The following is a 14,971-nucleotide window of genomic DNA, read 5'->3' on the forward strand; positions in this document are numbered from 1 at the left end:
CCCCCAATGGAATCCTAAGCCCTAGCATTTGAGTGTTGTGTACAGATCTGAAGAATGGAGACACTAAACATTTTAACCCTAGGAAGCAAAAGAACTTGGAAATAGAAAAGGCAGATGCATTAAAGAATACATTGGTAGGAATGACTCCCTGATGTTCAAAATATTATTTAAAAGAAAATATTCATGATATCTCTGAATTTCCCTTTCTAAATTACTTCAATAAATATGCTTTCCAGTGAAAGAATCTGATTAGGATAACTTCCTCATGATATCCAAAATTCACAATATATTCAGAAAAGGCAAAAAAAAAAAAAATTAAGGGAAGATTCTTGGCTGGTTTTTATTGAAAAATCAATACAGGATATTTGGAGCTGAGATGGAGAATAGGGCAAACAGAAAAGATCATAAATCCCAAACAAAAATGGCATAGCAGTTTCTTTTGTAATATTGCTATGTATTCTTCAGGGTTCACCTGGGTACAGTGTAGTGTCTTTCCTTGACCTTGTTATTTGCCAATGTTTTCATCCCATAAATGAAATGGAGATGGCGAGTAAGATTGGATGTGCCATGTACTGTACTAGCATGGGGAATTCATGGTCTCTGGCTTCTCAAGCTCTATTCTTGCGGTTGGGCAAGCACCCTGATGGAGCTCTGTCAACAAAGCCCAGAGGAAGGCATAATTAACTCTGCTAAAGAGATGTTGCCTGGATAATTGTTATTTGCTTATCAGATGCCTTAATCCAAATTGTACTAAGTGTCATCTGTGGCTGAGCTCTGCCTGAGGTGTCCTTTGTAGACTGTATTAATGCATTGATATCTGTGCAGTAAACAATGCCTGCTTCCAGATACATGAATAATACCCTCCAGTAGAGGAGGAGAAGCAAATTTTTAAACCAAATTACCACTTTTATTTATATAAAAGCTCAATTTTAGTCCTTCATTGGAAAAAAATTGAAGTTTTCGATTAAAAGCTTTCTGTAACTTCAAACACAATAAATGCGTTGCCTTGTTTTAGTATTCCTTAATGCTATTTTATTTTAAATCCACACATTTCTCACAGATTTGTTTCGTTGTGTTCTTCCTTAATTTTAGTTCCATTCCATTTGAAGAAAGAATTTTAGCTGTTCTTCAGTGGCTACAGCTTCCTAGAGATGAAAGGTATGTAGAAAGTTAATTTCTATTATGAATACTCCTTTAGCCAGTTGTGGTGGCACACATCTGTAATCCCAGCTGCTCAGGAGGCTTAGAGGATTTGAGAGTTCAAAGCCAACCTTAGCAAAAGCAAGGCACTAAGCAACTCAGTGAGACCCTGTCTCTAAATAAATACAAAATAGGGCTGAGGATGTGGCTTAGTGGTTGAGTACCCTTGAGTTCAACCCTTGGAACCTTAAATAAATAAATAAATAAATACTCTTTTGTATAATAGAAATTACATACTTATTAAAAATAGACTACAGTAAAATCTGGCTATTGGTTTTAATGTTTTAGATCCAAATTAACTCTTTAATAAACTATTATGGTCACATTTTGAAGAATTCCAAACCTGTAAATTATTTTTAGTAAGTTTAGAAATGTTACCTCAGTGTTGTAGAATTTTTAATCACTATTAATTGTTGAAATATTCTTTCCATTCTATTTTTCAATGTGTTCGTAAAATATTACATTTTGATACTGTTTGATTTAGACCACACTTTTACACTCTGTATTTAGAAGAACCAGATTCTTCAGGCCATTCATATGGACCAGTCAGCAGTGAAGTAAGTACATTTTTTATCAGTGATTACACCATTAAACCTAGTCTCATTTAACCAAACCTTTGAAGCAGAATTCTAGATCATTCCCTAAGACCCTATGATTTCTGGAAAGAGTGAGTAGTATCATGCACAATAATTTTACTAAACCAAATAGTACACTTTCAACAAAATAAGACTTGGGAAAATTATTCTGCTTGTATTTTCTTCAGTGCAAAATTGAACTGATGAATTAAATTCTGTATTTTTTATTCCAAAGCCTTTATTTACTCCATATCCTTCTCTCTTGGCCTAAAAGCTAAGTGCTTTATAAGAATTTTATAAGCAGGTAAAATTCCAAATTTTCATGAAAATATAGGGCAACAGGTTAAAAAGGAGAGGCTTCCTCTGAACTCTTTTTCTTGGGAGCTCTGTCCCTAGCTGCTGAGACCATCAGGCTTAAAACAGAGCTTGAATACTTAAGGATGGGAAGGGTTTATCAAATGTATAGAGATATTCACATAATCATATTTTATTTGATGGATGCCAGGAAACTAAAGAGACCAGCTCATGGACTAATGCTCATAGTGTGACTATTTGACCTGACCTCCTTTCAGGATCTTAGCCAGCTCCTGTCTATGTTTGTCATCTGTACAGTGCTTTAAAACACTTCTTGCTTTCAGAGTTCATGTGGCCACACCATTTTTATATCTTGGAGCACAGAAAGTGTTAGCATAGAAAAATGATTTGAGTTTCTTTGCATCTCTAAATTGACTTTCCTTCTAATATTTATCTGTGACCTAAGATATAAAAACAAAGGAAAAGTAAGGATCTGTGAGAATTGTTGGTCACAAAAAAAGAGAAAAGAGGTATTGCCAGGATTCCTTATTTCAAAATCCCAGTTTACTTACCTTTGCCTCCTGTGATTCCATGGGATAAGAAACTATAAACACACTCTTCTTTAATAGCTTCGGTTTTCCCAACAAATTTATATCAGTTCCTTTACCCAGGTGGCACAGGTTGGATAGTTTGCAAACCTTAAGGACTTTCATGACAGGGTCTCAATGAAAGCCTGTCCTGACATGTTCATTATGATTCTGTTTTTGAGGGCACTACTTGGTCTCAATGCTTACTTCTGTAACAGTGGAAGAAGAAAGAGAAAAGACAATGCCCATTTTCTCACTTGACTCTAGAACATCTGCCTAAACTACCTTCCCTTAGTTTGACTGACCCTGCATCTGTCCTAAATTTGCCCCTCTTAATGAGTAGGTACTACTGCTTAGATTGCTTTTCATCTCATACAAAAGAGAGTGAAATGGAGGGGAAGATGATCTCATCCAGGTCTGTTTCTATCCTTTGTATTCGTTCCATCAAATTCCATCCTGGCAGCCCCACTGTAGTTAATGATCCCACTGTGCCCTCCTTTGAGTCTGTTCTATAGTTCAGCAGAATTGCTTTTTCCTACAGGTGGGGTAAGGAAGATGAGTGCCCAACTATGTGGCCATGTCATATTTGGCCTAAAGGAAATATTTCTCGTAACTCCTTCTAAAATTTGAAAAACTAACCAGGGGGCGAGTGTGCTTTTTTTTACTCCTTTACTGTGGTCACTGGCACTTAAGACCCATGTCTAGATCTTTGACTATAAAATACTCTGACTCATTTTGTGATTGTTTGTCCAGTTAGGTAAGTTTTAGAGTTGGTGCTGCTCTGATTACTAATAATTTTGCACAGTACAAGCTTTCCTGATGCATCTTCCTTCAAGGTTGAACCTGTTGCTCTTCAAGTCTTACTTATTAATTTGTTGATTCTGTTAAACTCTGTTTATTATGGGCATCTCAATATTTTTAATACTTAAAAATTTCAGTTTATGTTGTTTGGAATATACGTATTTGCCTATATAGAGATTTTCCATAAGAAAGTACATTATATTTATATATATAAAATATAGGCAAGAGCACAACTTCAGTCCCTGGATATCTTTGAAAGGCTTGGAAGAACTTGTCTCATATTAAAGTGAAATATACTGACTATAAATGAAGATTAAACTGATTCAATATATTATAGAAAACACAAAAAACTGCACAAGAACTTTCCTCACATGCTTTTACCAAGAGAGAGGAAAAGAACAAGGCCAGAAAGTGATATGCCGAGAACCTTTGCCATTCTGTGTCCTTGAATTATTCTTATGTAATATGAATGCAGTTTGTATGGAGATAAGTAATTTTTTAACTTGTAAGTTCCAAGTTAAAAATTTTAAATGCATAAGAAGCATATCATGAATAATTTTAACACTTTTGAAAATTAGAAAAACTTTTACTTAAACAGTGACCATTTAAATGATCAGAAAGTACATGAAGAAACTGTAAAAAAAAAAATGAAGTAGTAATTAAGAATACAGTGATTTCTTGCCAAACACTAGATTTGAGCTAGTATTAGTTTGACACCTGGGTTTCTTCTAAGTAGTAGCTCTTGAATCTCCAGGAGGTAAAATTAATCAGAACAGCTAATGTCATTCCCAAACTTGTGATTGAGCAAATGCAGAATTTGGACCCTCCCAGTGTTAACATTAGCAGGTATTTACTGTTCTCCATTTCTTTGATCTTGACCTGTGCTAGTCTAACATGAACTAGTTTATCATAATTACATCCACTATTCTTTTTCTTTTCTTGGTGTTTTTTTTAATAGGCATAAATTTCTATAGAAATGATCATTAGTAGGGAATGCTCATATGAGATTTGCTTCCCATCCTTAGGTCATCAGAGCCTTGCAGAGGGTCGACAACATGGTTGGCATGCTGATGGATGGTCTCAAAGGACTGAATTTGCATAGATGCCTGAACCTCATCCTTATTTCAGATCATGGTAATGTTACCGCTGTTGACTGGTGACGAGTTCTTGCTTCCCCAATGTTGAAGAATAACACCAAAGAAGCACGCCGAGGCAAGGTCAGAGTAGAAGTTAGAAGTTTATTAAAGGACAGCAGAAAAGACTTCTCCTGGAGGAAGAAGGGGACCCAAGAGGTGGAATCCATGGAAGGGATGTTGTCTCCCCTTTTTATAGTTCTTTCAGTGATGGAATGTAGGTGGGAAGGACCGAGGGGTGGGACACAGGTGGGCCAAAGAAGTAATCTGGTCAGGAAGGACTTCTGAGTCAGCACCTTTTTGCTGGGGGCTGTTCATTAACATTTCTTTGAGGTGGACTTTGGCCTAGGGCCTTTTCGGGACTTCATTAACATTCCATGAGTTGTCCTGTGTTTTCCCTGAGTCATTCTCCACAGGGCCTCCACGACCTCCATTTTAGATTTCACTTGATATTAGACCCGATTTACCTAGCTACACTGACTACCTAACTTTAAATCTGGCTTCAGTAATCTGAATTTGTATCATTTACTCTTCAGGTTCAAAGGTATAAAAATCAAAGTGAATTTGATTAACTTTTATTTCATATTTCCTATGAATGTTATAGATCAAAATGTACTTTCTTATGGAAAGTCTTTAAAAAAAGATTACACTAATATGATAGACACAGAATTCACAGAAATTTAAAAGCCTATAGGCTCCCATCAGCCAAAATGCACTTGGCTTCTGATTTTGGAAAATCCTACACCAGGCTATTTGAAGAGTTGGAAAAAACTTTTTATTAAATTTTGTTAATTTTGCAATTTTAGATTTAACTGGAGCACATTATCATGTACATATTTAGTTTTCTTTAGCATGAAATCTGACTTTAGAGGCAGTATATATTTTGATGACATAATTTCATAATAATGTGATGTTTTTGACATATTTGTGTATAGCTCTAGGACTAAATAATTTATGGTGTAATGGCTCCTGTAATGGTTCATGCTTATAATCCCAGCTACTGGGGAGGTTGAGGCAAAATGATCATAAGTTCTAGGCCAGCCTGGGCAATTTTGGGGGATCTTGTCTTAAATTAAAAAAAAATATATGTAGAGGTATAAAGCTCAGTGCCATTGGGTTCAATCCCTAATACTATAAAAAAAGAAAATGGTGAGTATGCAAGAAAGTAAAAAGTGTGTTCTTGGGGCTGGGGATGTGGCTCAAGCGGTAGCACGCTCACCTGGCATGCGTGGGGCGCTGGGTTCGATCCTCAGCACCACATAAAAATTAAAATAAAGATGTTGTGTCTAAGTGAAGCTAGCCAATCCCTAAAAAACAAATGCCAAATGTCTTCNAGGATGGGAAAGGCAGCGGAGCACAACAGACACTAGTATGGCAATATGTAAATCAATGGATGTGTAACTGATGTGATTCTGCAATCTGTGTATGGGGTGAAGGTGGGAGTTCATAACCCACTTGAATCAAAGTGTGGAATATGATATGTCAAGAAATTTGTAATGTTTTGAACAACCCACAATAAAAAATAAAAAATAAATAAATAAAAAAAAATAAAAAAAAATAAAAAGAAAATAAAAAAAAAGATGTTGTGTCCACCGAAAACTAAAAAATAAATATTAAAAAATTCTCTCTATTTCTCTTTAAAAAAGAAAAGTGTGCTCTTTTTTGTTTTTGTTGTTTACTTCAGAAATAATTGTAGACAGCTATATTTATAAACAGTCCCAAGAAGTTCCATGCTAAAGAAACTTCAGTCCCACAGTGAGATTAAAATACTAGATGATTTTGGGCAAATAACTGTCTAAAACTGTGATAAGACAGTGTTCTTTACTCACGTAATGATTTGGAAATACAGAGATAAGAAGAAACATTAAACTAGTTTGGTGAAGGAAAGGGAAAATATTTTGAAAAAAGTGAACTGGAGGATTTAGCTGAATTTCTGTTTTCTTCTCTATCAGATGTTGAACTGATAGGAGTGTCAAACTCAAATGTAATTCAATTCTGGAAGTAAAAGAAAGTTTTCTTTTATATTAAATTTATTATTAAAGTTAGAATATGTTTGGTGGTTTCTTTCTCCTAGGCATGGAACAAGGCAGTTGTAAGAAGTATATATATCTGAATAAATATTTGGGGGATGTTAAAAATATTAAAGTTGTTTATGGACCTGCTCCTCGATTGAGACCCTCTGATGTCCCAGATAAATACTATTCATGTAAGTATGGTTAAGAATATATTACTCTAAATCATTATTTCTGTAAACTGAAGAGAATCAGTTAGTTTAATAATTAAATTTGCAGTACAGGTCTTTTCTACTTACAGAAATTTTATGAGACTAGATTTGAGGACACAAATTCAACGTGTACCTACTTAATATTCATAGGCTAAGCATATTATTTGATTTTCTTAATACATTTCATATTGTGGTTTGTATTTTACTTGTACTAGGCTCAAGATTGTGATTAGAAAAAAGTTTAAAGGAAAAATTCAACTGCATTTGTTAGAATTTAGGTACTTAATGACACTTCATTAAAATAACTTACATCATTTTGGTATAATATGCTATTATGAGGAGGAATGCTGAGGGAGATGGTTAATTCTATAAGCAGTTGGTTCCAGTCCTTAGAAATTACATAAACCATTCCAAAAAGCAATGAGTCTTTAAAACAGGGAAGGAAAAGAAATTTCATATTCTCACTTGACCACATGTGAAATACAAAATACCAAGAAATTAAGTTATTTATTCTTTTGTAAATCAAGCGTATTTTGTAACTATTTTTGCCTCTTGAATACCATCCTTGATAACTTTTGGATATGTATGGCAAATTTTATCCTTTTGATCTAATTAACTTTGAAATGGGAAGAGAAATGAGCTTTTCAGAGTTATTAGAATTAGGTTAGGATTGGGCTCTATAAATAGATAGAATTCTGTGGATACTGTTGAATATTAATGAAGAAAAATAGATTTCACTACAGGAAAATGATTATGCAGATAAATTAACTCAGTGACACAGCACAGGTTCCATGTGCACAATGAAAAGTTTTAATTAATTCTTTTTTAATTTAGAAAAGTAAAGTACAATCAGCTTTTCATACCTGAGAATTCCATATCTGTGGATTTGACTAACTATGGATTGAAAAATTTGGAAAAAAATTGTTTTTTTTCCCAAGCATGTACAGATTGTTTTGAAATTATTTTCTAAACAATATAATACAACAACTAGTTGATAGCATTTAGTTATTTTAGATACGATAAATAATCAAGAGATGATTTTAAATCTGTAAGAGGTTGTGTGTAGGTTATGTGCGAATATTACTCCATTTTTCTAAAGAGACTTGAGCATCTCACCGAAGATTTAGGTAGCCATGGGGAACTCCTGAAACAAATCCACTCAGATACTGAAGGAGAACTGCACGATTGTTATAAAAACCATACAGGCAATAGCAGTCCCCAGACATTGTTTTGGGAATTAGCTTTAGCCATACCTTATCTCAGGTAGATACCCAAATTTCCCATATTAAAACAAAAGCAATGTATCAATTTATTTCTATACATACAAAAATGTATATTTTTTCTGAATAATTTTCTCAAACTTTACATGCAAAGAAGAAATGAAAGATTATTTAGGAAACTAAATGGTTATTGATGTGTAGCACCAAATATACCTAATAAACCTAATGGGCTTATTATGTAAATTTGTTTTTAAAACTTGCCCTCTCTTCTAAGTTTTCCTATGCCCCTCTTACTTGGAAATTCTACCATTATCATTGAATATTGAAAAATACAAAGTAAAGAATAACAGTTTCACATCATAAATCCCCCTAGTTAGCAACTCAATTCCCATCTCTAGAGACAACTACTGTAAAGTCTGGAATGTGTCTTCCCAAGTGTTTGCTATATGTATATAAAACACATATTTTAATTTTTACACAGTAAAATCATACTAGATCTACATTGGTTGTAAATAAATAGATAAATAGATATTCGGATGAATAGGTAGATGAACATGCTGATGAATAAATAAAAGGATGAATGGACTGGAATATAGATGAACAACATGGATGGATAGATGTTCTATAATTTGCCTTAGTAATATGACATGATATCATGGGTGCCATAATAGAGCAGTACTTAAGGATCTGTCTTAAATTCCTTTCAATGACGAATATACAGTGACTTAAATAAACTGTTTGAAATCTGCTTTGGTATTTAAATATAGGGTTTGAACCTGACATTCTACATTTTTGTATTATTTTTTATTTGTAATTGTAGCATATCCACAACTGTTAATTCTTGTTTGTTCCCCTTCAGTTAATTATGAAGGCATTGCCAGAAATCTTTCTGTGAGTACAATTATTCCACTTTATAGTTATTGTTAATTTGTGTACTGTATATTTATAGAAAAGTTTCAGTATTTGTAATTGGGATTATGGGATTTGAATTTTGGGGTATTTTGGGGGGCCAGCATGTAGAAGCTTATATTTAAGGATATGTCTCAATAATCTTATGTTTGAAAGTTTTCAAAATTTGTTTATTGGGATTGTAAACTTTTTATGAAGGTACCAGAAATAATTGAAGGGGAAAAAAAAAACCAGAAAGCAAAACCTATTGCTGTACCAGCATAAACGCTGTTAGCATTATGGAATATTTCCTTTTAGGCTTTTTGTTTTTGTTGTTGTAGGGTTGGTTTGTTTGTTTCTGTGGTGCTAGGATTGAACCCAGGGCCTTGTTCCACTGAGATATAACCACAGTCCCCATCTTCTTTTTCAATGCTTATTTTTTAAAATAAGTTTTTGTCCTGGTGCTAATTTATTTATGCTACATTTTGCACTTGCTCCATTTTATATCTTGAAGAAAATTCTTACAATTAGTTATCAAGGTATTTGAAATTAGGGTCACCAGTTATAACTCAACTATAATCTAGTGACACAGTCCAAGAGCCCTGAGGCTTTTATGCAGTAATAATTATGATATCCTATAAAAGTTTTAACTAGCTTACAATAGTCACCTTGTAAATCATACAAACAGTAAGAGCTATTATTTTTCTTTCTGTGACTTTTTAGGCAGATGGGTAAAATCAATGGGAGAAAAAATTCACATGAAGTTAGGAAGGAATTTCAATAGAAATATGCACTTTGGATAATATGGAAATAATAGATTTTCCTTTGCTTTTTGCAAATTTAGTGCCGGGAACCAAACCAGCACTTCACACCTTACCTGAAACAGTTCTTACCCAAGCGTTTGCACTTTGCCAAAAGTGACAGGATTGAACCCTTGACATTCTATTTGGATCCTCAGTGGCAACTTGCATTGTAAGTTCTGATCTCTTAGTATAGTACTTCAAGGTAACCATTGGGCACTTTATATGTGAATACAATATGATTCTCTTCAACTCAGGATTTCTCAACCTTGGCTTATAAACATTTTGTGTTGGGTAATGTTTTATTGTGGGGAGCTGTCCTGTGCATTGTGGAATATTAGGATCCCTGACTTCTACCTGCCAGATGAAAGTAGCACCATTTCTCCAGTTCTGACAACTAAAAATGTCTCCAGACATTGCCATAAATCCCCGGGGGAGAGGAACTGTTGCTCACGCCTCCCACATCCCTATTGATAATTATTATTATTCATATTCACATTATCACTTGCTATTTACATCTCTTTTACAGATTGCAATTATATCTAACAATACTTCAAAGTCCAACAAGAAGTTGATAAAAGCACTTTATTATTTGGGTAGTTAATATTGTTAATATCTCAAAATTTACTCACAATTTTGATGACTGCAAGAAACCAGTTGTGACACATACCCCTGTCAAATAAAAACCTAAGCAGTGGACCAGAATCCACTCAACCCAATGACACCATCTCTACTCTTACTAGAGAACTGTGTTTTTATTATTTAGAAGAATATGAAAGAGGGAATGATCCATACCCTTATAGGAAGATTAATATTTAGTGTCTCTAAATGCTGTATTCTAAACATTTCTTTATGTCACTGCATTTTTACAAATGACCTAACATAAGAAATTTTAATCAAGAGAAGGTAATTAAATTATCTGAAGTCACAACATAGCTGGCATAGTAGGATTCAAACCACTTCTGTCTTGATGTTAGTGGCTGTTCACCTCTGTCTTTTTTTTTTTTTTGTCTATTTCATGGACAAATCAACTCTAAGTAATAGAGTATAAATGAGAATAACCAAACATTTCAAGGCCAAGTGGTTTTATTTACTTTATGTTAGTTTAACAAAATAGTTTCTTTTTTCTTGTGAAAATAATGTCATGACTTTCAGTTATGTTCCATGAATAGGCTTTACACCATTAATTCATATCTGTCAAAATTAGGAATCCCTCAGAAAGGAAATATTGTGGAAGTGGATTTCATGGCTCTGACAATGTATTTTCAAATATGCAAGTGAGTAAATCTTTTATACTTAAAAAAATAGCATTCAATCTGAAGAAAAACTGACAACAGAAAGTTTGAAACTTAAAAACACACTGGGATTATATGTCTTGAATGAGAATTAATGCAACATTTTCATAGAGCTATTTTTCTTCAGATCTTCAAAAATTTTGTTAATATTTTATATTCTTGTCTCGTGGACATATGACTTATATCTCCTACTAAATTTCTAATAATTATTTCACATATATTTGTGCTTCATGAAATATATTGCCCCACAGTAAAAGAAAGCCAGTGATTTAATAGATGAAAAAGTATCACACTTAGGTTCCGAAAGATGATAGTATCTTATGTTTACCTAGTACTTCTATATTTCAAAATACACTTATTGTATTTACCTAATTTAATGCCTGCAGCACTGTGTGAGGTAGACAGGGTGAGGTTTATATCCTATTTAATAGGATATAAATTTCTTAGGGTGCCAGGTGCTCCTGGCATGTGTTATAGAAATATTTAGAAAATAGATTTCATCATCCATTCTATGTTGACTATCAAGTCGAGGATTATAGTAAAACTAAGAGAAATAGTCTTAGTATTCTTAGATTATATGTGCAACAAGGACTAAAATAATATCCCACCAAGTCCAGTGGGCATGGTATTTTCCCCATGTCATAACATAACCAGTTTATACATGTACAATGTGAATAATATGAATTTCTGACCAACTATATACATAACTGAACTGTACTGATAAGCTGACTTTTCTGGCCAATCCAGGCACTCTTTGTTGGCTATGGACCTGGATTCAAGCATGGCATTGAGGTTGACGCTTTTGAAAATATCGAAGTCTATAACTTAATGTGTGGTAAGTGTGAATAGGCAGCTTCTTTCCTTCTGGAAACAGAGCTGGAGTAGGATTATCAAAAGTAGGTCACATGGTGAGCTCCTTTCTGGGGAAGAGGATGAGGCAAGGCGGACACGTCCATTCTGTTTCTTCTTCCTGACCCAGAAATGCTCATCAAATGTGCAGAGCATACATCTTATTACTTATCTGATTTTTTCCACCAGGCTGCACTCTGGGTTGCACGTTGCTAGGTCCTGGGTTTCAGTACATGATTTTGAGTCAGTGTAGTGGTGGAAGCCAGGGAGGAGAGCGTTGGGAAGTGAAAAGTGGGCAGGACAGGTGGAACCTGTGGTAACAGTAATAGTTGAGTGGATGGCAATGTGGAGGGTGTAGCCATAAGGGAAAATTCATTAAGTATATCCTTTGTTCAGTCTGTGGCTTCTGAATTAGTGCTTTTATGGTGGAATGTTGGATTTTAAATATTATTTCAAGTTAAATATTATTACATTTACAAAACCTTAAACTGTCTTGAGGATAATTCTTTCAGTTGGGTGCCTGTAAGATTTAATGAGATAATATATCCTAAACACTTAAAGCAGGTCCTAGCATGTAGTAAGTGCCTTATACGTGTTCACTGTTTTTATTATTAAAATCATGAATCTTAGACTCGGGAATAGCTGGGTTTTGAATCCTTGATCTACTAAGTTAATAGCCTTTAGGACTTGGGCAAAACACTTTGATTATTTATTTACCAAATGTGGATAGTAATTTTATTTGTTTGTTTTGAAGATTAAGTAGAAAAATATATTAGCACAGCTAATGGCATATAATATGCATTCAACAGAGGATGACTATAGTTATTATGCACCTTAAAATTCAGAGAATTTTACAGCAAAATAGAGCACAGGTAACAGTATTTCTATTAAAAATTGTACTAGTCATAAATAGTTCAAAACTCAAGAGAATTTTATAGTTTTAGTTACAGAGTAAAGGATTCATTTATACGTATCTAACATACATATATGATATAGCATAAGTCTACTCTTTGGTTTTGAAACTTCTAAGTAATTCTTTGCCATTCTTGGCATTATGCAGATTTACTGAATTTGACTCCAGCTCCTAATAATGGAACTCATGGAAGTCTTAACCATCTTCTGAAGAATCCTGTTTATACTCCAAAGCATCCTAAAGAAATGCACCCCCTGGTACAGTGTCCCTTCACCAGAACCCCCAGAGATAACCTTGGCTGCTCCTGCGACTCCTCCTCGGTAAGTATTGCTGAAAAGCCCAGCCCACTAGGGAAGGGCTCCTGGCACCCTCTGCACAGCATGTGTTATAGAAATAGTCAGCAATGTAATTAAACTTATGAGTGAGAGGTAAACATTTATTTATTTTTAAATCTAGGGACACATAAAGACCCATTTATAATTTAATTTTCCTCCTCCTAATTTGCATTTTCAGCTCTGTTTTGATCCCATGGTGCTGTGATGAGTTGAGGACCAGTAGGGAGAGTTTCAGGGGAGCCCTTGAGCATTCTGAATCCTGGAATCTGGGCTGTTGTCCTTGCTATGGTGTTTTAAGCACAAAGTAAACCCATTCCAATGTTCCTTCTCTAAAAACAGCCCAACCTATTACAAATGTTAGGGGGAAAGTAATATTTTGGGTACAAAATAGGTAGATGATATTGCTTTGCTTTTACTCCTATCTTCAGAGAAGCTGTAAATGCCTTAATAATTACTTTTAATCAACTATCTTTGTCATTGTTTTAAGAAGGTAAAAATACATGGTCATTGTCAGCCACATTGATAACATTCATAAAAGGTGACAGTTGGAGGAGTAGTTTCTTTTGTGCTGTCCATTTTGTTAGATTTGATTTAGGCTTGAAGAAAGACAGTTGAGGAAGAGACCATAATTCTAAAGCAGATTTTATATTATTATTTTCAATCACTAGTGTTGTGCTGACACTTTTGTCTTGCTGCCTCTGTTATTCCTCTTCCTTTGTCCCCCCATTAAAGAAAACTTTTCATGCAGAGGACTATGTTCATTTTATCTTTGTGTTGTGTTAATTAAGCTACAGAAGTTGTGTGTTGATGAAATTAAAATATGTCTCTCAATCCTTAAAAAGAGTTTTATAAACTTTTTTAGATTCTGCCAATTGTGGATTTTGAGATACAGTTTAATATGACCATGGCAGAAGGTAAGACACGTTAATTGCAGGCCTGGAGTGTGAAAGCAGGATTTTTATCAATAGTATGAACCACAGAAAATTGGTTTGGGGGCATTATTTAAGACTATCCAATACAATAAAGGTAATGATGGAAAACCATTTGATGAAAACAGAGATTTCTCTGCTTGACAGTCAAAGCTATTAGTTATAATGGAAGAAGGGATATTTTATAGTGTAAATGGTATATCACATATTTAGTGGAAGCTGAGTTTCTCTTTAGGGAAATTATGGAAGCGTTTTGAGGATTTTTCTAGGTTTAGAGTAGAGCCCCAGATTTCCATTTAAAATACCTATTAAGTTTCTGTCTTACATGGATCTTAATTCTAAGAGATTATAAATTGATTGATGGGTTGTTTTTTCACAACTTTTGAATGAAAATTAAGAACATGTAAGCAGCTGATAACATTTTTCTGTTGTGATTTGGATGTTCATAGGCAGATCTTTAAGTTACTGGGCTGGCTCACATTTTTTTTTCTTTTTGCCCTGCTGGAATAAAGAGGTAAATTCTGCATTAATCCTGACTTGAACTTGTCTATATAAAATTGCAACTGTAAACATTGGAGTTCACTGTTTCAGAGAACTCAGTTCATAGATGGCCAGATCCATTCCTCAGGAGCCTGAAGTGAGGCAGAACAGCATGGTGGAAATGTACGGCAGAGGAAAACAGCTGGGAACAGAGCAGAGAGAGAGAGCTCTCTGCTATGAACAAAATATATACCCCAAAGGCACACCCCCAATGACTCACCTCCTCCAGCCACACACTGAACAAAATATATACCCCAAAGGCACACCCCCCAATGACTCACCTCCTCCAGCCACACACTGCCTACATACAGTTACCACCCAGTTAATCCCTATTAAGGGATTCATGTGCTGAGTAGGTTAGGGATCTCAAACCCAATCATTTCACCTC

At 34.4% G+C, this 14,971-nt stretch overlaps 1 protein-coding gene across 3 annotated transcripts in view; it reads left to right on the forward strand.

Moving 5' to 3' along the window:
* The window catches only part of Enpp1 (ectonucleotide pyrophosphatase/phosphodiesterase 1), a 63,539-nt gene that overhangs the window by 40,522 nt on the left and 8,046 nt on the right, over window positions 1–14,971 (forward strand). For 2 of the 3 annotated variants that reach the window (XM_048798426.1, XM_048798427.1), the window contains exons 10-19: window positions 1,093–1,158; window positions 1,685–1,757; window positions 4,483–4,591; window positions 6,665–6,796; window positions 8,894–8,925; window positions 9,767–9,894; window positions 10,930–10,999; window positions 11,765–11,852; window positions 12,927–13,095; window positions 13,976–14,028. In XM_048798426.1, coding sequence (XP_048654383.1) covers window positions 1,093–1,158; window positions 1,685–1,757; window positions 4,483–4,591; window positions 6,665–6,796; window positions 8,894–8,925; window positions 9,767–9,894; window positions 10,930–10,999; window positions 11,765–11,852; window positions 12,927–13,095; window positions 13,976–14,028 — 920 coding nt within the window. The remainder of the gene's footprint in view (window positions 1–1,092; window positions 1,159–1,684; window positions 1,758–4,482; window positions 4,592–6,664; window positions 6,797–8,893; window positions 8,926–9,766; window positions 9,895–10,929; window positions 11,000–11,764; window positions 11,853–12,926; window positions 13,096–13,975; window positions 14,029–14,971) is intronic. The other variant, XM_048798429.1, reaches the window with a different exon arrangement.

The sequence above is a fragment of the Marmota marmota genome, unplaced genomic scaffold (genome assembly GCF_001458135.2).
Source record: "Marmota marmota marmota unplaced genomic scaffold, marMar, whole genome shotgun sequence".
Lineage (NCBI taxonomy): Eukaryota > Metazoa > Chordata > Mammalia > Rodentia > Sciuridae > Marmota > Marmota marmota.